This window comes from Camelus bactrianus, chromosome 20, assembly GCF_048773025.1.
Source record: "Camelus bactrianus isolate YW-2024 breed Bactrian camel chromosome 20, ASM4877302v1, whole genome shotgun sequence".
NCBI classification, from domain to species: domain Eukaryota; kingdom Metazoa; phylum Chordata; class Mammalia; order Artiodactyla; family Camelidae; genus Camelus; species Camelus bactrianus.
This window is the reverse complement of record NC_133558.1, coordinates 37,935,098-37,961,152: the sequence shown is the minus strand read 5'-3', so window position 1 is coordinate 37,961,152 and position 26,055 is coordinate 37,935,098. Positions and strand designations below refer to the sequence as shown.

Below are 26,055 nucleotides of genomic sequence, written 5' to 3'. Positions count from 1 at the left end.
TGGAATCTAATATATGACACAGGCTGTCTAAGAAGAGAGCATGTCCATCTCCCCGCCCGACCACAAGCCAGGGAAGGGGCCTCCTCGGGAACCGAGCTGGCCCACACTTCCATCCTGGATGTCCTAGCCTACAAGTCTGTGAGAAACCTCATGTTTGTTGTCCAAGCCTCCCCATCTCTGGATCTGTTACGGCAGCCTCAGCTTTTAAGAGATCCAGCTTCTGCATCTGTCTTGACTTACTCAGGCAAGGAGAATGGGAGCATCGCCTTTACCGCCACCGCAGGACCACCAACGCACAGCAAGCAGGCCTTCAGTCAGGCACCTCTTACTAACACCGCTGCTTACAACTCTCCTGCTATTCCGGCCACCACCGCAGAAAGCGACATGAAACGGGGATCTGAACCCAAGCGGTCAGGGCCAGAGCCCACGCTCTCCAACCCTGCACTACAGCTTGTCTTTCATGGCAGACATTTTCACTCCCTAACGTTTTAATTCCTCAGGTAGCTCTTCTTATTTTCCAGGTACTGGTCTATGGAGATTGATTACACTTGCCATCATTTTACGTGCGTGCTATTCCAGAACGGCTACTTCAGTACTATGAGGAGAGAAAAGCGGCACTGACTGTTCAAGACACGCCAACATTTGTATATACAAATTCTTTTTGCACGAACTCTCTGTTACCTTAGTAAAGGCATATACCCTCAAAATTAACCTAAAGTTAAAAAAAAAAAATTAACCAAAGGTGACCACGATTAGCGGAAGAGAACCTCAACAGCCCTCTTGATTTCCAGCATTTCTCCTCTTCTAAAAGCTGGCTTACCCTGACTTCACTATCGGGTCAAGAAGCGGCCCCACACAGGCACACCGAGAATGAACGTGCACGTCTGCCAGAAGCGTCTGCTGCCAGAAGCTGTCAGAGCGAAGATGATTTAGCACTCACTGCGGTGCCCTCGGAAGTCCTGAACTACAAGGTTATCCACCTGAGAGAGACGGGGCGAGCCAGGCAGGCCATGGGGCTGGGGGCAGGAAGCGGGCCACCTCTCCGACAGCGGCACAAGCGGACGGTCCGCAGCAAAGCTCAGCCTTCCCCTAAGGCAGCAGAGCCACGTACATCCCAAGGGTTTTGTGCCCCGTTAGCAGGCTGCCCAGACAGCTCCCCCTCCCCTTCCCACAAGTTATTTTCAAAAACCCCATCCCGACTGGAGCCTTCTCCGTTCTCCCTCCACGTTGCTTAACTAACCCTGACTTCTCCCTCTCTTTCTTACATGGATCATGTCATCCTTAAATAGTGACTTTCACCTGTCGTCAGATGAGGGACTCCCAGCTTCCTTGATTCTAATCCTGCAGCAACGAGGGACATTCTTCTTATCCGTGTCATTAATCAATAAAGGCGCTGACGAGAGAGACACTCAGCTGAGTTGGAACATTGCTCGGGTAAAACTCAGAATAAGAAGTCGTCAGGCTTCATAAAGCTGATCTTACCCCCAATAAAACCTGGTTAAGGAGTCCTCCTGCATTTTTCATTGGGAAAAGTCCAAGAGCAAGGAAAACACAGCTTAGAAGCAATCTTATAAAAAATCAGTAATATTACTTCTGCAATAAATCAAATGCACAGAGAGATCTCAGAGGTTATACCTAGAAGTCAACCTTAAAGTTCAACTTCAAGGCATTAAAAAAAAAAAAAAAAAAGCAAAACCAAGCTGACAGCCATAAGCCAAGCCTATCAAAAGACTGAAATCAGCAGACTCTTAAAAGGCACTCTTTAAAATGACAGAGGTTTAAAGTCCAGTAGATATAATATTTAATCTGCTAAAGAAGACAGAACTTCAGCATTACAGAAGAGTGTCCTCCAGGTGGTTTTCACAAGTACAGTCGTCTGAGAAATCGCAGAGACTGCTGGATGCTCACGGGGGAAGCGTACTGAGCTTGGGCCCATTTCTGAACACCTCTGAAGGCTCAGCAAGGGCCCAGCGTAAACCATCACTAAAGTAAGCACTCCAGCAAGCGTAACACGCCCCTGACTTCTCTAGTGGTGGCAGGTGACCAGCAGTAGAAAAGCTTTTTCTAGACCCATCCACCCTCTGATATCTAACAAGCTCCTTTTAGCTCTAATTCTGAACAAAATGTACCTTCTCTTTTTTTTTTTTAGTTTTTTTTAACATTTTTTAATTGAGTTATAATCATTTTACAATGTTGTGTCAAATTCCAGTGTAGAGCACAATTTTTCAGTTACACATGAACATATATATATTCATTGTCACATTTTTTCCTGTGAGCTACTGTAAGATCTTGTATATATTTTCCTGTGCTATACAGTGTAATTTTGTTTATCTATTCTACATTTTGAAATCCCAATCTGTCCCTTCCCACCCCTCGCCCCCTTGGCAACCACAAGCTGCTGCACAGCAAAGGAAACCATAAGTAAAACAAAACAACAACCTACGGAGTGGGAGAAAATTTTTGCAAATGAAACCAACAAAGGCTTGATCTCCAAAGTATATAAGCAGCTCATACGACTTAATAAGAAAAAAATAAAACACCCCAATCCAAAAATGGGCAGAAGACCTAAACAAGCAATTCTCCAAGGAAGACATACAAATGATCAAAAGGCACATGAAAAAATGCTCAATATCACTAATTATCAGAGAAATGCAAATCAAAACTACGATGAGGTATCAACTCACACCAGTCAGAATGGCCATCATTCAAAAATCCACAAATGACAAATGCTGGAGAAGCTGCGGAGAAAAGGGAACCTTCCTATACTGCTGATGGGAGTGCAGTTTGCTGCAGCCACTGTGGAAAACAGTATGGAGGTTCCTCAAAAGACTAGGAATAGACTTACCATGTGACCCAGGAATCCCGCTCCTGGGCATGTATCCAGAGGGAACCCTACTTCAAAATGACACCCGCACCCCAATGTTCATAGCAGCACTATTTACAATAGCCAAGACATGGAAATAGCCTAAATGTCCATCAACACATGACTGGATAAAGAAGATGTGGTATATTTATACAATGGAATACTACTCAGCCATAAAAACCAACAACATAACGTCATTTGCAGCAACATGGATGTTCCTGGAGAATGTCATTCTAAGTGAAGTAAGCCAGAAAGAGAAAGAAAAATACCATATGAGATCGCTCATGTGTGGAATCTAAAAACAAAAAACAAAACAAAACAAAAAAACATAAATACAGATCAGAAACAGACTCATAGACATTGAAAATATACCTTTTCTTTAAATGTAAATCTGAGAAACAGAGCCCCCAGTTTGGAGACCGCAACAAATGCTGTTCCCACTGGTCTACACATTGCTGCCCCCTCCCACGGGGCAAGAAACGCGAGAGATGCACCTCACCCCGCCTCCCGCCCTGCTCACCTCTAGGGTAACTAACTCTGCGTGTCAACCTGGAGAGGCTACGCTGCTCAGCTATTTGGTCAAACACTAATGTAGGCATCGCTGTGCGGGCACTTTGTAGATGTGGTCAACAGTTCCAGTCGGTGGACTTTGACAAGATGACCCCCTGAGAATACGGGTGAGCCTCATTCAGTCAGCTGAAGGTCCCAAGAGCAGAAACAAGTTTCCTGGAGAAGAAAGTATACTGCCTGGAGATGGTAACCTAGAGATGCGCCCAGAGTTTCCAGTATGGGGGCCTGGCCGACATACTTCAGACTCAAGACTACAGCTTCGGTCCTTACCTGAGTTTCCAGCTGGCCAGCTGACCACACCTCCCCACACACACACCACTCATTTCAGACTGAGAGCCTCCCCAATCCTGCGAGCCAATTCCTTAATCTCTCTCTCTCCCCCCCTACCCTCCCCCCATATTATCTTCTATTGGGTCTGTTATTCTGGAGAATCCAGCCTGATGCAACCTGTTTTAAATATCAGGTCAGGAAATATTTGGAAAATCACCCGGGTAGAAAATGAAACAAAAAACTATCAACAATTAAAAAAAAAAAAAAAAAAGACTTCAGATAAGAATAAAGCAAAACACTTAATACCTTTCTTTTTCCAAAATAGGCTACACTTTTAATCCCTGTACCCCTTTTAGTGTTTTACGTAAAAAAAAAAAAAAAAAAAAATTGTTTTTAACCAAGAACAAATGAAACGTAAATTATAATGTACCAACTCTTTTTTCTGAGTCATTTTGCCCAGGACACACTGTATATTTAAAGGGTACACTGGCTGTCACTGAGACGGTATTTCCATCTACTCAGAAATATCACAAAGCATCACTTATCCCCTGCTGTATCTAGAATGGACCGTCCCGCAGCTTCTGAGGCCATGAGTCCAGACGTGCTGCGGCCAGGAGGCTCTGGCTCCAGGTCCCACGCTGCTGCAGTCAAGCCCATGGTGCGAGCTGCACTCATCCAAGGACTTGACTGGGGCTGGCTGGGCTGGAGATCTGTGTCCAAGATGGGTCGTCTGCACTCGCAGGAGGCCTCAGTTCTTCCGCACGTGGCCCTTCCAGAGGGCAGCCTGAGTGTCCTCCCAACAGGGCAGCTGGCCCCTCTCCACGTGAGCCATGTGAGAGCGGGAACAGGAGGGTGGCGCAGTGCCCAGAGCGTGTGAGTCTTGGAAGCCCCGTGCCATCTCTGCCACCTCGTTCTTCCATTAACCCCATACTCCTGACTGATCCTGGCCACAGAGCTGAACTTTCACTCATCTTTGTCTTTCTCAGTTTTACCCTTACCACTGGGACTGAAAATCAGCCTGTCTCCTTCTATCCTGCAGGGCTCAAAACGTGTAGACACCACGTACTTTTTCATGCCTATTTGTGAACTGGGTACTTCACCTCGTTTTTATGTTAAAGCACACGCACACTATGATCATCTGTTGTTCCATCTCTTCTCCCACCAGCACAGGCTCCTTCCCTCTCTGGACAGAATTCAAGCCCAGTCACACAAGCCACACTGAAAGCTTCTGCTCCGAGCTGGCATTAGTATGTCTGCATGTGCTCCACCAGCCAAAGCAGGTCACATGGAGGCCTTCCCATGGGAGGGGAGAGGACACTTCGCCTCCGGCAGTCTGGAGAAGCCACACAGCCAAGGACGTGGACTGTCTCCCGGGACAAGAGAGAGTGTATTCCGTGTGGCAAGGAAAGTGAGGGAGCAGCCGGCAGCGGGAGGGGCCAAATGCAATGGTCACTAGTGCTGTTCTCTTCCAGGGCCTGTGGACGGACTGCGCGTCCACATTCCACTAAAGCCGTGGAGAGCTTGCTGTGGTCGGTGAGATGTGAGCCAGGGTGGTGTGTCACCTCTGGGCAAAAGCTGGACGCGCTGGTGCACACCTGGGCACTCTGTTTCTGACTGTGCTCCTAGCGATGCCCACAGCCTGGGTCCCTGAATGCAGACAGTGCAGGTTGGAGCCCCACACCAGTCCACGACAACACACAGCACGAACAAGAAGGCACGTGGATCGTCTGTCACCTCAACATGCATTTGCTTATTCTGTATCAGTCAGAATACACACGTCAATTAGATTATTTCCTTGAGGAATATAAACCGAGAAAAAGAACTGGGTGATGTGCCCTGGATGACAAATGCCAAGGCTGAAGCCAAGATGCTGATGACAAGCCAAAGCTAAACTACGAGGAAGCAAAAGCTGTGAGACACAAAAAAGAGAGACAAACTAGAAGATGATGAAGACAGTCTGCAGTCAGAATTCTCACAGTGGAGCAGACATACCAGGAGAGACCACGGGCTCCTGAGAATGCTGGTGAGAGCCTCCAAGCCCCAGAGCTTTTCAGACAGCTTTCCGGCCCCACTCAGAATGACCAAATCATCATAAGCCCTGTAAGTCTTCAAGGAAGAAAGTGGGACCAAATGAAACCTGTCAGATGCTCTAAGGCAATTACTCAGAAAAATTCTACAGTGAACCCAATCACAGAATAAAGATTCACTTCTTAATATAATCACTAAGTGTTTTTTCCTGTATCAAGTTTAGCTAAGGTACTATTCACAAATAATCAAAAATATTAAATATATGTACTTACATAAACTCATCAACTGTCTCCTACTAAATATCACCTAGGTAAATTTCAGGAAAATGGAGAAGCAAGGCAAAAACAAGGAAAGAATTTCCCAGAATCAAGACGCTAAAACAAGAGAGAATGTCACCTTCTTGAAAGTGTCCTTATTTATAAAGCTAAGCAGAGAAGGCACTTCTTTCATAAGCACACACTGATCACGCACAACCTCCCAGAGAAAGCCTTAAGCACGCGGAAGCGCCCACTCCAATAGGGGCTCAGCCCTAGAACTCAGTAAATACTAGGTTGACCGACTGATCATATAAATCCCTGGGGAAAGCATTCACTTTATAAATCACTCAGCACCCACATTCGTATTTCAGATCCCACACGAAAAGCGACCGGTGATGCTCACACTGGATGACTACTGTGCCATCTGCTGTAATTCTAGCTCTAAGATCTGAGTAGAAGTTCATGTGCTACTCAGGCCTATGAGGGGGAAACTGAGCAGCTCAAGAGTATACTGAACTTAATTTCTGTCTCAACACATGCCAAGCCTTTCAAAAATCAAAGTAGGAAGTACTTACTGAAAAGGTACCTTACAGTTGGCACCACGCTAAGACTTTTCATAGGGAAGAAGCAAAACACATCAAAAAGCCTTTATAGTAAATTCAAATAGTAAATTGGCCAAGTGGATAACGATACAAAATTAGTTTCCAACCGGGTTGGACACCGGACACTGAAAAGAACGAATAACCAAACAGTTGTAGCCATTGTTTCAACTGCATCTTTACAAATTAATAAATTTAAAGTTGCTAACTTTTTGAAAGTCGTATTACAATCTATACGTTGCCTATAACTGAAATCTCATTTTTGTGTTTAATTCAGGTAGGATGCTAGACAGAGAGGAGAGTAACAAAATTTCCACTTAATCGATTTTTAAAAGGCAGGACAAATGTTCACCTTTATGTGACAAGCTCTCTACAATGACAAGTAGTGTGGCAGGTAAAAGTAAATGAAACAAAACTGAATTACCCTGGTCATCAATCGTGTTCCTTTGTGTAGTAAATCTAGTGTGGGAGTGACACATTCTGAATTTTACTATTCAAGCACTAAATGAACTGTCTGCCACAATGAGAGCTCCAGGACAGCGGTGATACATATCCTCATTTTAGTTAACCTAATGGTCTATTCACTGATCATACTTGGAGGTCTGTTTCATTACCCTAAATTAACATTTTCTTTCCATTAAAGTTACAGATAATAAAAAAAAAAAAGACACTGCTTGCATGTGTGGTTTATAACACATTTAATCTATAGTGTTCCTTTGCTTAGTGATTACAGGCACTTAAATGCTCTTTGAAAAGCACTTAAAACTACTAGCAGCCCAGTGATTTATTTACTCCTATGCAGGGAGGACCATTAATAAGGAGAATAAAAATGCAGTATTTCAAGAATAAAAATATCTGTTCATTAGCTCAATGAAAGCAATTGTAAGAAAGGTGTGGACTGATGCCATTTTAAAAGGTGTAATGGGTTCTCCTCAAAGTAAATGGGTTTGTATTTACATAAAATAATTGAATATCCCTAACTGACACATTTTGTCATTTTCTTCTCCTGGCAATTAGAAGATTTAGTTTCTCAAGTTTAAAGTCAAACATAAGAACAACAATAAAGTAATTGTAATTGTTCTAGAAGACTGTTTAAAGCAAATGTTTGCCAATTTAATGAGAAATTATTTGATCATAATTCTTTGATACCAACTCATTTCCTACAGCTAAGCTGTCAACTCTTCAGCAGAAATTAACACATGGTATCAGCGCATTACTGTTTTCTTTCTAAATTAATCCCTACTGATCAAAACAAAAACATAAACCTCAGTTTGACTTAAAGATGGTTCAATTTTTTTTTTCACGTAATCCCAGGTTTAAAACATATGTTAAACTTATCATGTTTAAAACATAAAAATGTTAACTCTCAGACAAAAGTGCATCCCTTTGAATTCCCTCCCTCTTGCCATCTAATCCCCATCCTATTACAGAATTTACTCTCAAAGAAATCATATATTTAAGCAGACAGACATTTTAGTGTCATTATACGATATTGTGAAACTCTTGCTGATCTGAAAATCTAGACACCTTATAAAAGTTACTAGATTTAAAAGTAATCTATTTGGATTCAAATCTCTTGCCAGGAACACACTGTGATAGATTTTTCTATAGATTTCCACATACCACTGCCTCAATAAGTAGTCTTAGGTGTGCGCTTTCAAAAGGGCTTGCTGTCCATCTGAAGTCAGTAACTCTTAATTATTCCAAATTCACTTCAGAAAACCACATGACAATTTGGTTGTTCCACTTTCCAGAAGAAACAAGTGATAAAAGTACTTCAAGATGAACTGCTGCCAAAATTAACCTCGGACGCTGGGAACCGTTTTGCTGCTTACTAGGATGACACCGAGAGCAGAAGGTTCTGCCTTCCAACTGTTTTTCTTCCACAATTATTGTATGAAACTATTTTATCAAAATATCAAAACATATATACATATTTTTGAGTTATGGGCCATTTTAATAAGAAGGTAGAAAGTTTCCCTAATTCCCTAACATTTCCTCAATTTGGAACAAATCATTCGAAACAAATTCTATCTGTAAAGAAGCTACTGCTGAGAAGCTTAATTTAACAGTCGCCTAAAATACCGTACTTTCAACCTACAACGTCTCTCGGCCTTGCTTCTTTGGCCTCCTATTAGAACGTCTCACCCTATCTCATCCTAGTCAACTGTATTTCCATCTGTGCTCCTAGCAGACTCTCTGCTTCAGTTAAATCAACATGATCACTATTTCCCGGGGTTTACTTCACCGCTGACGCCTTCCCACCCCTTATGTCCGCACGCCCTGGATGCTAAGTTAGACTGAAGGTATCATTATGAACTCAGGATTTTATTATACACACAGATAGACATAGAAACATTTATAGATGTGTATATATGTTCATGGGGGGTTTTATATTTTTTTTCCCCTGGTCCTCAAACAGGGTCTCCTTTTCTTCAATTACAAAAATGAAGGGCTACCTCAGAGTTACCCTGGATCCCTTCCAGGATTTGAATGTTGGCAAACACAAAAATGCCCATCTTTCTAAGACCTGTCTAAACATACCAAAAATAATATTTAGGAAAGACATGTCGTGACCGTTAGAAATTAGACATTCAACAGGAGAAGGCAGAATTATCAATTATATCTACCACACAACTCACACCATGAAGTCGCACCTCATAAATGTTCACTCTCTAGGTGTTGTTAGCGCTTAGAAAAACTGTCACGGTAGCAAATAATTTCTCTTAACGCTACGACACAACGTGAACATCACCCTGCTTTAAAAGGGGACAGGGAAGACAGTCACTGACAAAAAGCTACCCTCTAAGTTATTTCACCTCCACTTCACCCTAGAGGTGAAATTTTAAATATTTAAAAACCAGAATGTATAACATGCAGAGTGGAGCCAAGTGAAAGCAATTAGAATTGTGAAATATTAATTTTAGCTTTTGCTTCTTATAACGTTGATAAACACATCAATCAAAATGTTAAAACTGCTGCTCAAACTAAAGTACAAAACACCCTTGTAAAGTGAGCACGGGTCTCTGAACTCTCCTACCTGGTTTTACAACTCTGCCCCTCCTAAAAGTAACAGAAACAAATCTAAATGTAGACACGTAATACCAGAGCTCTCACTCTACGCGATTCTCTCAGGAAGGATGCGTTCACCAGCCATTCCTGACCACGTGATTAGACAGGATTCCACAGAGCCACCATCACCAGCAAATGCACCTTGATGGATTGTCTGGGTCACCCACGGTTTTTAAATATATGAATAAAGTAACCAAAATTCAATTAACCTTTAATAGCACCAGCACGTAAAAGCATCAGGCCAACAGCAGAGCCAGAATGATACCCCCGGGATTAAATGAGCTGACAAAGGTGAGCGAGGCACTGCACCACGTCGGCCCCCGGAGAAGAGATGGGGTGCTTCCTGATCACGACCCTCTAGCCTTAGGACACCTACCACGTGCTCCTCTGAGTGGCTTTCTACCTTTTTAGTACCTTCATCCCTGACCACTTCCTTCTGAATTCCTTCCTTCTGAATTCTGAATAACTTATTTCTGTTAATCACTCATTAAGTACTGTGTCTGTCATTTCTTATGCTATGAATTCCTTGAAAACTAATAATATTCACTCTCTTCAGCTAGATCTTAAGCCCTTCAAGAGTACAGACTGCGTAATATCTTTTCTGTAATTTAAATATCTTGCACACAGCTTGCAAAATAATAAGCACAAAATAAATAGTAAAAGGATTATAGTTTTCTATGTCCTATATTTCACAACTTTGCACACATCAGGCATTTTCGTTCTCGTTCTTACCAGAATTAGCTACGAGCCACCTACCCTCACTGGGCTTCAGTCTCCTCGGCCACATAAAACGATGACCTCTGAAGTCCCACTCCATCCTCAGTGTCTAAGATTTCATATCACGGAGTTAATACAAGGTTTATTTAGTATTATTATAATAGAATTACATGGCTATTTTTGACATTTTTAACACTTTTTTCAAATAATTTTTATTTCTGATAACAGAGCTGGGTCTGACAAATGAATCAAAATACATAGTGACTCAGTAAGCCAACTCCTCAAATGTTAACTGGATCGTGGGTCTACTGAGAATTTATTCTACTCAGCTAGGGGGCAAACACAGGCCCTGGAACATGAATGAGTCAGCAACAGCTAAGCTTCTCCACTGGTTTCTGGAGAAGGACTGACATTGCAGACCAGGAGAAAAGGAAAGAAGGTGTTTCTTCTATAACCTAAGATGAGTTTGGTTTTTTACATCAAATATTATCAAAGTAAAAATTTCTTACCTAATCCATTTCTTTTCACCTAAACTTTCTGCCTTCGTTTTCTTGTTGATAAAAGTAAACATCATGTCCCTTCTTTTTTATTTTCTTCCTTTTCTTCATATCAGAAAAAGGTAAAAGGTACATCAAGCAAACATACCTAGTGCAACTCACTGTTTACTCTTGACAAAAGTCCCAAAATGACAGAAGCAGCCTGTGAACTTGTAGATATTTATCCACATGAAATGCAAAAAGTGCCTGTCTGGTGGAACAGACAACCACAAGGACTCTGGTGGGCATTAACCAATCTTCTATCTAACCCAGAAACCTTTCCTTGTTAAACTGACTATACACCTAACCTCTCAAATGCTCCTTCAACCATCCATAACATCTTGCTGACCTCCTCATTAATTTTATGCCTTAAATAGGATCTCTGACACAGGTTCATTTCATATTTACCTGACAGTGATGATTTCACCTTTTTGAAAATTATCCGTTAACACTTGTAAAACCAGAAACCACATCTGTAAGGAATTATAAGTCTGTTTACCTAACCACTGTTCCTAATTAACTGCTTAAACAAATGCTGATAAAAAACAAAACCATTTACATACTATAATGTGTTATTACTTCCCTTATGGGAATCATTTTCAGTGTGAAAAAGCAAAAAAACAAAAAACAAAAAACCCGTAATTTTGAAAAATGTACTGGTTTATTTTCTCCGAGTTTTTTGCAATTTTCTGGTAAGCTCAGAAAACTGAGAAAGAAAAAGGTGTTGACCGTGAAGTCTGGCGGAATGAACAACTCATAGCCAAGAGGGCAACAGCAGAGCAGCAGACAAGGGTTCTCTTTAAATCACCTCGGAGGTGGGGTGGGGCATAGCTCAAGTGGTAGAGCCCATGCTTAGTATTAGCATGCACGAGGTCCTCTGTTCAGTCCCCAGTACCTCCTCCAAGAATAAATAAATAAACCTAACTACCTCCCCCCACCTAAAAAATAAAATAAAATACAATTTTAAAATTTTATTTTATTGAGTTATATAGTCAGTTTACAATGTTGTCAATTTCCAGTGTAGGGCACAATTTTTCAGTTATACATGAACATACATACGTTCACTGTCTCATTCTTTTTCGCCATGAGCTACCACAAGATCTTGTATATAAAATTAAAATTTTTAATTAGAAAAAATTACACCGGAGAATGAAAGGGCACCTGGCGATGTGAGAGCCCACGCAAATACTCGGGCTGATGAGCAACGGGGCCTCTGCAGCTACAGTCAGCACAATGTCATCGACTCACTAACTGGCAAGATGCACTTGACTTCAGCAAACAATAAACAGCCCCTGTAATTCCATCTCTTTCGCGGAGATGCCAGGTCAGACGTGCAGGCGTTTCCTGACGTCACAGGGGCTCAAGCAGATGCTCGGGGGCTGTTTATGTCAAACCAGCATCCCTTCTGTTCTGCTATGTGTATTTTGCACCAAGATACTATTTGACTTTTGCTATTAAATGGAAAGGGGAAAGGTCTGACTTTAAGATTTTTCTGTAGGAATTTCTATAGGGAAAAGATTTAGACTGAGTGAGCTTCACAGTGAACAAACAAATAAGGCTACTGGGAAGCAATTCACTTTGGTCAACAAACACAGTTACGGGACAATCTTGTTAGCTGATGGAATCACTCAAAGTGCTGCCAGTCAAAAGTCAGAGGTATTCCCTAAATGACAGGCGATTTCACGAAGCCTGGATTAGTCAGGGTACTGGATACGCTGCAACCAGAGAAAACTCAGGGCATTGTGAAGTGGATGTGTATGCTTCAAAATAACTCAGCTGTTTACAAACAGCTGCTTTTTCAAAGGACAGAATTAAAGGGGAATATGATCCCAAACCAAGTACCGATCTCTTACTCCTTTTCTTACATTTCTCTCTTGTTACCAACTAGTAATCAATGCTCTTTACAGGGTCCTTGGTGGGAAGTTTGGCTTAGAAGGTTCTAAGGGTAAAAAAACAACGTGAACTAGAAAAAGTAATGGAAAGCTATTTATCAGAGTGTAAACTGCTGTTATTTCAATGTGATGGGATTGTAAGTAACTTTAATTTTCTTCTTGGCATTTTTCTGTATTTTCTGAAATTTCCAAAGGGGACATATATTACTCTAGTCACCAGAAAACACAGACAATTATACACACACACATTTATACACTTATGCATATATATGTAATTTAAAATATTTTAAATGAGCACTGATCATTCAAAAGTTTTCCACATTAAATAAGCCTGAATTTTAAATTGATAATCTAGTTATTAGCTTAAAAAAAAAGAAGCTTAAAAAAAAAAGCGGCTTCAAAAAAATCCAACTATTACGTTTGATGCATGGAAACTAAAATTCTGGCATCTGCTTTAAACATATTTTACATAATCTTAAATAAAGCTTATAAAGTGACAGGATTTTAAGTTTTCACAAGAAAAAGGTATCTGTTCTCAAAGTTCATGGCAACCTAATCCTCTCAACATAGGATAAAAGCAATAAAATAATTCAGACTGCTCATCAGGAAAGGGAGAACGCTCTGAGAAAAAGAAGGGTTTGCCTAGTTTAGACTCGATTAAAGAAAAATGTTAAAATAAATATGTAATTTTTGCCATACAACTCCACTGAAAAGACAAAAAAAAAGCCTTCAACATAAATCAGAAGGCAATGTGGCTATAACTAAATTTTTTTTAAAACAGTGAAGAGCCTAATCGTAACAATATAATAAATCCAAGTTAATGGCTCCTGAACTCCCTTAAAAATTAGCACAAAAGCAAGACTGAAGGTTCACTAACGTGGGGGAATCAACCTAGTGAGGCAGGGACCACCCACCGGAGAGAGCACAGATTTCTGCTTGGATAAACAACACTGTTAGACTCCACAAAATGCTCCAAGTTTCAGAAACGGATCATTTTCAACTAAACCTCTCACGGAGCATTTAAATGTATTCTATTTTCCTTCATGCTCGAGGTTATATGACTTCTATGCACCAGTATCCAGCCAGAATTAGGATGATTTCTGAAATAATTTTCAAATGTGCTCGTATTCATCAAGCTCAAAGAGAGCTACGACTCCAGGCCCGGCCTGGGAGGTAATGTCGGAGGCCATCACCTCCTCACTGGAGTTGCAGGAGCCAGGAAAGCGCTGCCCACGCCAATTTCATCAGCAGTTTTCCTTCTCCTCATCTCCTTGCACACAGCCCCTACGATTCAAGAGAATGTGAAGCTGGTTACAAACAGTAACCCCTCCTTGAAGGACTTTTAGTTTCAAAGCAACAAAGCTTGGGAACCTGAACATTTCAACAGGAAAAGCTCTGGTCACTGATAGACTACCATCAAGGTTCTTTGGGGTTTTGGAAGAAGTCTTAAAGCGCAAGCCTAGTATTTGACAGAAATAACCAACGGATTTTTAATTTATTCATTCAGGCAAAAGACTACATTTTAAATATCTCCAAATTGAAAAGAGACTTTCTTGAACTAATTTTTTTAAACGCTGTTAGGAAAACATTTCACTTCTTTTAGTGACATATGCCATTTAAAAAGGGAGTGGAATTGGGGGAAGAATATACAGCTGACCCTTGAACATCACGGGGGTTAGAGGTATGGATCTCCCCACCAAACCCAGTCAAAAATCCACCTGCTTAAGTGGTAGAGCGCATGCCTAGCCTGCATGAGGTCCTGGGTTCAATGCCCAGCACCTCCTCTAAAAATAAATAAATAAACCTAAATACCCACCTCCCAAAAAATAGGTTTAATCCCAATCACTTTCTCTCAAAACTCTACACTGAAAATGAATTCTAAGTCTTCACCATCCTCTCCAAAAATTTTTTGCACCCCTGTCGCTCTGCCCGCAGTAGGCAAAGCTTGAGCAACAGCAGAGGCACCAACCAGCTGAAAACAGAGTAACTGAAAACACAAAGAGCGAGCAAAGGCAGGGAAATAATAATAGCATTCTAAAACCTTACCCCTAAGCAAAAAAATAAAATGCCTAGTCTGCATAATTATTTTCTATAAAAACTGCAAAAACAAGAAATAGAGAATTCTAAAGTAGTATCATTTTCTTCCAATTTCACAACCGGTGCATGAAACAACTTTTGTTAGGTTATGTACACACCCACAAGACTCCCAGCGCTTGTGCAATGTCATTAAAGAAAAGGATCTAGGAAGAAAATGTCCTGTTTTTATTCGTTCACTCAAATTCTTGGTCAGCAGTAAAGTAAACCGGTTTATTACAACAACCAAAAAGGGTTAAACCTTTACATGGAATGCAACACACAGAAACGTATTTCAACACGGGTCCTCTGCACATCCACACTCAAGCCCAGTGCACAGGTTGAAGGCCCTAAGTAAGGGCTGGGTAAGCAGCATCCAATCTAAGGCAAGTCGGTCTGTATTTCACTCCAAACGCTCCCCAGGGGTCAGCACGGCCAAGGGGAATCCAACTCATTATTGCTTGTAAGTTCTGTGACTCTAAAAAGGTTGAAAATCACGTTCTCTGAAGACAAATGATCAAACATTTGAATAGGCATTTTTCTCTCTCATGATTAACGGCACCTGCAGCTCACGGAGGGTGACACCTGACAAATCACATTGCACTCTGGAAGGGGCTGAGGGGCCTTATAAGGATTTATAAAGTATGATGCAGTTTTTTCACACCTTTACTCATTCAATCCTCCTCATCCTAAATAAAGCTGTCCCTACAGTTCTTAAAAATTACAACCTAGTCAATACCACCGTCGGCAAACTCAGCAAAAGCTCCAAAATCGAATATTAGCCTCCTCATTCTAACACGGGAGAGGAGAGAGAGTGAATTCAAGGGAAAGAGAAACATGAAAAGGGAAGACGGGTCAGAACTAAAGGAGGAACGGGGAGAAGAAACTCACCAGCTGAACTTACACCCCATTTTAGTAATGAAAAGAGGATGCATAATTTTGATAGAATCTGAATGTAATTTGCCAGCTGCTGACAAGAAGAATCAATCAGCAGCTCCAGAGAATTCAGCATTAAAAATGATCGGTCACTGTACTCATGAAATATAAGGCCTGTTGATGGATTAAAAGAATCAATGCCCCAAAAGTGTTATGGGGCAGCGTCTAGTCACACAAACATGGGAGCAAGGAAAGAGCTCAGAGTCAGAAGGGACCACAAGTTTAATCAATCAGCATTAAAAAACTATTTAAGGGAAACCTCATGAGAAATACAGCTGGAGAGTGGCACAGAAGAAGTGTATTAAAATCTATAATGCCAATTAAACACTGGAACAGATTATCATGGCAGCTTGTGAAACTGTCTTTCTTAAGAGACTAAAAGATAAATTAGAATAGTTTCAACTCGGGCCTCTCCAGAGCCAGGAGACACAGGAAGGCCCTCCAGCGCTCAGGGTCCCCAGCCACACCTGTGACACTCACAGCAGACGCACATCCAACAATGCTGGTGGCTGAGGACCTCAACCATCCACAACCTCGGGGACCAGAAGTCACAGGTCAAAAGAACAGCCCTGCCCTTCCTCAGCGGTGCCTTAATTCTGCAGACAATCACACAACAAACTAACACGAGATAAAGTATTGTTATATTATGATACTTCCCTACCTATATTGGTGGCTTGATAAAGAAGAAATTTCCTTTTGTGGGAGTTGTAATAATTGAATGCCCCAGAAAAGTAAAGGAGAAGCAAATCTAGCATTTATTAAGATTCTTTAAGGATCAACCACCCCTGATCTACAAAGAAATACTGAATTTGGTAAGACTCTTGAAGCTAAATTGGGAAATTTTCAAAGGAGACTGCCAGTGGGCAATGTCTGGAGGTGAAGCAAAGTGGGCAAGTGGGCGGCCTCGATGTGAATAAAGGCGGCGGTGCCCACGGGATGAGCCTGGAGGCGACGTCCAGCCAAGCACGGCACACCAGCTCACCGGCTGCGGGAAGAAGGGGCTACGGCTCCCGGCCTTCTGCAGTCCTGTCTTCAGCCCTCTCGGAAGCAGGAGCCCACAGTACACAGTGCTTGTCTCTCCTGTTAAGCACCTTTTTTCTCCTTAGTCTCCGAAGTTCCCTTGGCATCCTCAGGCTGTCCTAACAGGGTTAGCTCGGTGTACGCACCGTTTAGGCTGGAGGTCAAGCGGGAAGGAGTAACCTAATTTCAGTGATGGAAGGGAGGCCCGGGCCAGGGCAGCAAGAAGGAGGAATAATGGTGGAAGGGTAGTGGGGAGGGTGTAGCTCAGTGGCAGAGTTCTTGCCTAGCATGCACAAGGTCCTGGGTTCAATCCCCAGCACCTCCATTTGAAATAGATAAATAAATAAACTTAATTACCTCCCTCCCCCAAAAAAAGAGGAAGAATGGTCCACATTCAGGCACCATGTCCGTCCCCGTCTTCCTCCGAGTCCCTGTGCAAACCTCAGCAAAGCCTGGGGCACTGACAGAAATCCCTTCTCCTCTGCAGTGCAGCCCATAACAAAAACATTGAAAAAGAGAACTCAACAGTTAGCATCTTGAATCATTTTGTTCCCCGATCTGGTTCTCAGACTTCAGTGTGCCTGAGACCTGGGCTCCATCCCGAGAGACTGTGGTCCAGGAAGGTCAGCGCAGAGACCCAAGAATCGGATCTGTTAAAAAGCACACCACATTTTCAGAGGCTCAAGTTGTGGGGGAGAATATTCAAATGGCAGAAAGCCAACAACAGAAACAAAAAATTAAATCAAAGGATTAAAAGCAGTATTTGCCTCAATTGATTTGTTATTCGATAATTAAAATTGATTGTACTGTATGGATAACCTTCGTGTTACTTGAGAAATGTAGGTCCTCGGTTGGTTTTCAATGCTAGTGACTCACAGGAACAGCGTCACTTGACAGTTACTGCTGCTACAGGAAGAGCTGAGGGCTCAGGGCAAAGTCTTGTGAGTTTTGTTCACCTTCCTCCAAGCACACTGCTTTCGGTAACAGGCTGCCACCCTGTGACTGGAGAAGCTTCGATAAAGTGTCATCAAAGCGAACTGTACAGTCATAACACACAGCAAGCAATTACAATACACAATCCTACATCCTTCACACTGATTAACCCAACAGCCCTGTGAGGTAGGTCTTACTGGGGTCCCATTTTACAGATAAGAAAACTAGGCCACAGAGAAGTCAAGCTACCTGCCTACACAACTATTAAGTGGAGAGAGCTGGATTCGAACCCACGTCTCTCTAGATATGCCACAAAATAGGCTCATATACGGGCTTCAGGGAAAAAATAAAATAAAATCCGATTCTCACATCATAAAATATCAACAAGACAATTTGCTGTAAACTGTGGAGCGAGCAAAATAAAATGTGAAAATAAATGGTTCTACCCACCTGCTTTGAGTGCTTTGTATAATTCAGCGGTTAACTTCTTAGGACACTGGTCTGTCACGTGTACTCAATGACTAAAACTTGTGGCTGCTGTTTAAGGTTATACGTAATTGCTGGTTACGGTAAAGCTCGCTTGGTAATTTCAGCTGCACACTGAGAGAATGAATCTTCTCCCAGAGGACCCCAAACGCTGCCAACACATGTGCCCTGCTCCCTTCAGTGTAAAGGGACAGCTTGATCTCCTAACCAGGAAAGAGCTCTAGTCTTTCAGCACAATTTAAAACAAAACAAAGATTTACATACTGCTGTTTTATGCTGTCATGCAGCACTGTGTCAGCAGTCTGACAGCAAACATTTTAGGCTGTGAAACCCACAGGGTCTCCACCACAGCGATTCAACTCTGCCACCAAAGCCATGGACCGTACATAACAAACGGCATGGCCGTGTTCCAGTAAAACTTTATTTACAAAAAATAAGCAACTGACCTATTCGGTGTGTGGCCCTGTAGTGTGCCAGCTCCTGATTTAGCAGGTACTTAATGCCAGAAGAATTTAGGAAAAGTTGTATCGCTTGTTTTGTCAACTAAAATTCCTAACTACTTCTTGGAAATTTCCTGCTTAAGCTATGTGCTGTGTATGGACTAACTCTTTGGGCATTCTAACATTGCTAAGCCATAGGAAAATTTACTTTTTCAAATCAGATAAACAAATACCCAACAGCCTAGTATGTAGATGACAAAGGATTACACAGTTCCTCAAGGTTCCCCAGCAATTTTAAAAGCGCTTAACGTTCTGTAAACCATATAATAGAATAAGGCTTTTTATAAGGAAAAGACTGAAAACACTGTTACATGCATCTATGAATTATAGAAATTCTTTCCAAAATTACATTTAACTGTCATACTTTTAAGACTAAAGCAGAAAAAATGAAATTTTTATTTTAATGTCATTATAAATCTATTCATAGATTTTTAGTACAAATATTTTCCTTGCTAATTGGCTACAATCAAGGCAAATGGGTCTTCTTTTGTTCAGTTTTTAAGAAGGGACTAAGTGTCACCCCTCTTAGCTGCACCAGTCCCCATCACAGAACAAAGAGGACAATCTCTGGCCTCCAGATTCCTCAGTCAATACATCTTGGTCTTCCTGCTTCACAAAAATAGATGAATGCAATTCCTGGTATTTTATCACACCCATTCTAATTTCCAAAATTTCCCTCCTTACAAAATCCACAACAGTTATGAAATTCTATGTGAAAAAGTGGTTACATTTGAAACGATTTCTCTTCAAAACATGCAAAAGCTTTTCTGTTTTGGTTTTCTGCAATCGGTCCCATTAAAACTAGGACACGCTTATTTGAAAGAAAATGCCTGAAGCCAACAGAGGATACATTTTAAAATTATTCATTATCCAAATAATCTTGAAAACCTACTTTATGAGATTCAATTATATGTATTTACTCCTTTAGTCCAACTGGCTTCTCTCAACAGGAGCTTTTCAAGATGTGAGAACCTTGTGTGAGAAGCTGACATTTCATATAAAATTGCTTTCTGTTTTCCATTACTTATTTAAAGACTCAGATTTTAATTCAGTGTCTCCAGGACTCTAGTTTTTACTAGCTTCTTACCAACTAACCCATAGGACACTACGAGCAAACGTGTAAAGGGGGAGGATTAGCTCACCCATTACTCTTCCTGAATAACATGCACACGTTTTAAGTCTCTAGCAAGAAGGACTTCATTCAAAGCGCAACACCAAGGATGGACCCCCGCTGCAGAACTCAATTCAAAGCACCAAACTAGTAACTCACCAGTCCCTGAAGTGTCCCACTCGCCCTAAGTCAGATGATCTTTATCCCCACCCTCAAGGTCAACTTCCTGGCCCTGACTCTAGGCTTGCAAAGCTCCGCATCTGAGCTAAAAGAAGCCACTACTTCACCGAAGAGGACACAGGGATGGCGGTGAGTAAATGAAAGATCTGAAACGTCCTTAGCCATCAGGGCAAGGCAAGTCAAAACCGTGATGAGAGACCAGCACGTACCTAGGAGAATGGCTGTAATGAAAAACGCTGACAATATCAAGTGCTGGTAAGAATGCAGAGCAACCGGACCTCTCACACGCTGCGCATGGGCACATAAAATGCTTCAGCTACTCTGGGAACCTGCTAGGTAGTTTCTTATGAAGTTAAACATACAGTCACCCCATGACTCTACAATCTCATTCCCGAGTGTTTGCACTAGAGAAATGAGCACGTCTGCACAAAAACCTGGACATGACTATTCATAGCAGCGCTATTCTGAGGGGCCAAAAACTAGAAGCAACCCAATGTCCTTGAATGAGTGAACGCACAGACAAGCCGTGGGACATCCACACAGTGGAATTCCACTCAGCCATTACAGGAGAGCACTGCTGATACACATTGGACGGAGAATTACGTTCAGTTAGAACGCAATCTGAAAAGGCTGTAGGCTGTGTGTGTATTAGCTGGCTGGGCTGCCATAACAAAATACCAGACTGATGGGCTTAAACAACAGAAATTATTTTTTTCAACAGTTCTGGAGGCTAAAAGTTCAAAGTCAAGGTGCTGGCAGGACTGTCTTCACATGGTCTCCTCTCTGTGCATGTGCACCCCTGGTGTCTCTCTGTGTGCCCCAGTTTTTTTCTTCTTACAAGGACAGGGTCAGATTGGATCAAGGCCCATCCAAACAACCTCATTTTAACTCAATCACCTCTTTAAAGGCCCTGTCTTCCAAATACAGTCACATGCCAAGGTACTGAGTGCTCGAGTTTCAACATATGAATTTTGGGGAGACACAAAAAAAGCCGAAAATGGCATGGTTCCACTTGTATACATTCTCAATATGACAAAATTACAGTGATGGAGAAGAGATCAGGGGTTACCAGGGTTGGAGGGAAGGTGTTTCTATAAAGGCGCAGCATGAGGAAATGTCTTTGGTGTGATGGAAACGTTCTGTATCCTGACTATGGTGGTTCCAAGTCTCAATGCACGTGGTAAAATTTCACAGAACACACACACAAAGAGTACAGGTTAAAAACTGGTGAAATCTGAAAAAAGGTCTGCAGCCTAGCTGACAGAGTGCTACCACTATGTAAGGTCTTGCCTTCGGGGAAAGCTCCGTGGGGAGGGCACCAGGACTCTACAGTATAGCTCTGCAGTACAGTAGGACTCTGCGCTATTTCTGCAACTTCCATGAGAGTCTAAACTCATTTCTAAATACAAAGTTTAGAAATATATATTCATGGCTCACAGGGTCTCTGGAGAACCATGCTTTTAGTAGCACGGCTGCCAAGCACCTGCCCGCCCTCCACACACCCCCAAAAGAAACTATAACAATATTAGGGTGCCCCCATCGCAAACACCTGAGACCTGCCACGATGTTTTGGGAATGCTGCCAAGTGGCTGAGAAAAACCTGAACAGGGGGTCCTTGTGAAAAATATTTGAAAATCCATGTTTTAGGCAAAGATTATCAATGGTTTCATTATGTTTCTTCAAAACATCTTTATGTTAGGATTTGAATAATATACCTTGAAATAAACAGCCCAGGATTTCGAGAGCAATTTCACACCAATTTCTGTTGCCTAACTTCATTCTCCCTAGATTTAATTTTAGAAACAATGGTGGAGAGGAACAGTAAACAACTCGAAGTCTCTGTATTGACTCATAGTCAATCACTGGAGAGTAACTGATTATACTTCAGCAGTAAGACACTGACAGGTTTAACACACTTGTTGTGTGTATAATTTTTCTTAAAGAAAATCAGGGCATAAATTATCCTCAATTAAAAAATATATATATACACACACACATTCATTCTAATCATCTAAAATTAAGCCACACACTTAATACAATCTTTTTAAAGTTAGTTTTTAAACTCTACTGTCTAAATGTAGCCACAGGAGTCCTAGAAAGCCCCGAGGAAACAATCACTATCTGAGTTTTCCATACAAATTTAAATTAATTTGAAACAGCTTGAAATCTGCAGTTAGTCTGCAAAGATTCATTTATAAGAATAAGGTTCAAATTTATAGTATTCTTATTTCAAGAAAAAGCAGCATTACAATACATCAACCGTATGTAAAAGATCCAGGAATTCTGACTTCTGACCTTACAATTTTCTACCATCGGAGAAAGTATTCCTAATAGGGCTCTCAATTCATCATCCTTAATGAATTCATACAATTCAGCTTAATTTCATTTATAAATAAACCAACAAAACCAAATGAGATTATAACTACAGACAGCACTGATATAACTTCACCATTCAATAAGGCTGAGAATTGAGTGATACAGTTAAAATACAATTCCAGGAAAGTTTTTGATTTAAAAGACCATCTGGGAGGAGGGTACAGCTCAAGCAGTACAGTGTGTGCGTAGCACGCATGAGGTCCTGGATTCAATCCCCAGTACCTTCTCCTAAAAAAAAAATTTTTAATAGACCTAATTACCTCCCCACCCCCAAGATAAATACATACATACGTAAAAGACAACCTAATACTTCTTGACACACCCATTCCTACATCACATTAAATACTTACGAAATGTGGAAAGTAAGAAAGCTTGTAACACAGTATCTGAGACTGAAGCAATGTGAGAGGAATCACGACAGACCACTTCCCTGTTTAAGCCAGTTTGTGCCAGGGTGAGCACATGTCTGGACGGCTCGGTTCTAACCCAGGAGAGGGGAACTACGTTCAGACAGGAACGTGGCTGGGCCACATTTTCAATCAGGTTCTCTGGCTTCTTCCAGGTCACGTACACAACACGGAGAGCCACTGGTTTTTAACGTGTTAGGAATGAAATGAAATAAGATTCTCTCAGCTTTTGGCTTAACAAAGGCCTGGCTATTTTTTTCAACAATCTTTCTGTATTACATTTCCGGAAATTCTACACGTTTCTAAGTTAGCCAAGGACACACCTCAGGTACAAAACAAAGGCAAATCTGTGTCAGAATGTATTCATCTGTGCACTTGTTGGCAGGCATCTTGGTTGTTTCCAGACTGGAGACATTATGGATAAAACTCCTACATTCATTAACAAGTCCACGTACGGTTATGGTTGACTTGCTTTCAAGTTGATGCAAAGGGTCATTTTCACATACTCATAGGCCATTAGTAGACACGCCTTTGTAAAACGTCCAAATCTCTTCCCCATTTGGGGATATTCACACACCGGAATATTGCACAGCAATACAGAGGAAGGAAACACAACAAATGGTGAACCATGTGGGCATCCTGCTGAGCAAAAGAAACCAGACACCAATGTATGATCCCACTTCCATAAAATCCTAAAGTAAGCAAAATTAATTGATAATATGCAAAATCACTCAGTGGTTGCTTGGGGCGGAGAGCTGAAAAGAATGACTAAAAGGGCACCAGGGTATTTTCGGGGAAGACAGAAAGGTTCTATACTGCATCTGGGCATGTGGTTACCTGAATGTACACTTTTGCCAAAAGTTAGAGACCTGAATATTTTAAATGTATGAAGTCCATTCTATGTAAATTAGATACGAGTAAACAAGACATGAGCCTCTGTATCCGCCTTCTCACACCCTGTGTGAGCTGCGTTTCCTGTGCGACAGAAGCGCTGAGCCAGCTGTCCACGCAGACGTGGGTTCTAAGTCTCCTTCATAACAGGAAACTGGTCCCTGACTCTGAAGTCTAGGTTCAGGGTCCCTTCTGGGCACAAAAAGGTTTAAATTTGACTCCAAGATTCTATCACTCTGAATTTCCAACCATTTGAAAACACTTCAACTGACCATTGGAGAGAAAGTGAATTAATAAAAAGGTTCACTGTTTCTGAGAGCAATGACGCACTGTTGTGTCTGCCTTTCTCTGTTCGCCAGATCCTCAGCCTCCCAAAGCACCGTGGAATTGTATTCCTAAATGACCCTCATCGCTACTCAGATTATTAATGATTTCTAGCTTCTGAGAATTATTTGTCTGATCTTTAAAGAGATCATTAAACTTTATGCTGACCAAATGTTTCACATGCTTGAAGGAGGTTTTTAGTCTTTGAATAATATTTCAAGTGTCTAATGTTATAAATTAAACCACACTAAGAACAACTTAAAATACCTCCAAGAAAAAAATGTGTCTAGAATCCAAATCAAAGGAATATTAATCATTTGCTCAAAAAGGAAAGGAAATTAAAATATAACTAAACACACAATCAGACCAAAAAAAAGACAGACACAGTACGTATTTTATGTGAGGTAAGTTTGAAAAGTCAAAGCTACTCCTAAGTAAAATCTATAGTTACCTACTTAACCAAGAAAAACAATGTTTTATGTGCATGTATGTTTGTTCAGTCATTCATTCATTCATTATTCCTCTACTTTATACTTGAGGGAATACGATTCAAGGCTTTTTTAGTTATTTGAATAGAATTTATTTGCATATGTATAAAAGATTTAAAGAGACTCTCATTTATTTAATAATTAATAGTATATTTTAGTTGTCTCAAATTATATTGTCTGCATCAAAATTAATAGTAACTTTTTCATTAAGACTTTGCGGATCCAAAAAGGTATTTGTAGTATCAGGTGCAAAAACTTAAGTCAGAAATGCACATTCCAATCTCATCCATTTGAATTCTCCAATTTGACAGTCTTTCTAACATGTTATTCTGCATAAATAAGATCCCCTTAAGTTACAGATCAGAATTACTGTTTAAGCATTTCTTTTATTTAATGGTAATTTATTCCCTTAATATAAAACTTTCCCCAATTTGATGGAGTCTTTTAACGAAGCTATTGCAAAGATCTCTGTCCTTGATCCGTTGTTACAGATTACAAGTTTAAAAACCTTTATCTTAGCACTTTCTCAGGTTATCTTCTGGAGTAAGGCACTTACTAATATCTTTTACATCCGTTCTCATATAATTAACTAAATATTTAAAGTCTGGTTGCTTTTCTTTGGCCAGACTGAATTTTGTTTAACTCTCCTTTTGATGCTTAAAATTTAAGAAGCGTTTACAATCTTTGCATTAATAAATTACACTACTTCAAGCACTGTACGATGTGGTTATGGCAAACAAGAATTTGTCTTGGTCTTTTAGTTACACCCTAGAGAGCTGACCTGAGTAAATAAACAGAGAAAGAATCTACTTTCTGGGAGTATCTGATGTTGTTTAATTTAAATCCATGTTTTGTTTGTTTTGTTTTGGAATTTCACAATCCATGCTGGTTAAGACACACCCATTTCTACTTCTGCACCCATCCACCCACAGCTGGCCTCACAGACCAAGATTTCTGGTCAGCCCAAAATCAAAAAGGAAGAATGCCACTCTTAAGCAATAAGGTGTCAGAAAATGTTCAGAACAAAGCTTCAAGAGTATTGACAGGGCTTCAATCAAGCTGAAACCCTGCAGGTGGGATCCACACACACACCCCGCCAGGTGCACCCAGAGGCATGCATACAGCATGGGCGTGCACACACGCATACACACACACACACACACACACACACACACACACACACGAGCTCCAAACAGAGCCAAAGGCGTGAGTGCACCTTCAGACAGGGACCCTTCGAGCTCCAGCACTACCTGGACGACTGACTGGCTGAACTAACCTGCACCCTTACCCGCGGTGAGCATTAGTCCGGGAGCGACTGCCACCAGACAGCCCTAGTCCGTCAGCACTGAACCGGTTATTAAGGCAACGTGAAGCTTCCGCTGGTTTTGCACACACCACGCTTAGTGTGCTGCTTCTCCGTAACTATCTCAGAAGGACCTGACAGTGACACGTCTTAAGCCCTGAACTTTAACTTAGATCCTACTGCCCAGTCACTGCTGGCACTCTACCAGAACCCAATTCTGCTG

General features: G+C 41.3%; 1 protein-coding gene across 3 annotated transcripts in view; it reads right to left on the bottom strand.

Annotated features, from left to right (window-relative positions):
- PRIM2 (DNA primase subunit 2) overlaps positions 1 to 26,055 on the bottom strand; it is a 213,772-nt gene that overhangs the window by 128,325 nt on the left and 59,392 nt on the right. The window contains exon 8 of one of the 3 annotated variants that reach the window (XM_045509287.2): positions 11,904 to 14,088. The exons of the other annotated variants lie outside the window; for them this stretch is intronic. Within the exon in view, the coding sequence (XP_045365243.1) occupies positions 14,068 to 14,088 (21 nt within the window). The 3' untranslated portion in view covers positions 11,904 to 14,067. Of the gene's footprint in view, positions 1 to 11,903; positions 14,089 to 26,055 lie in introns of those variants that run through there. 3 annotated transcript variants of the gene reach the window in all.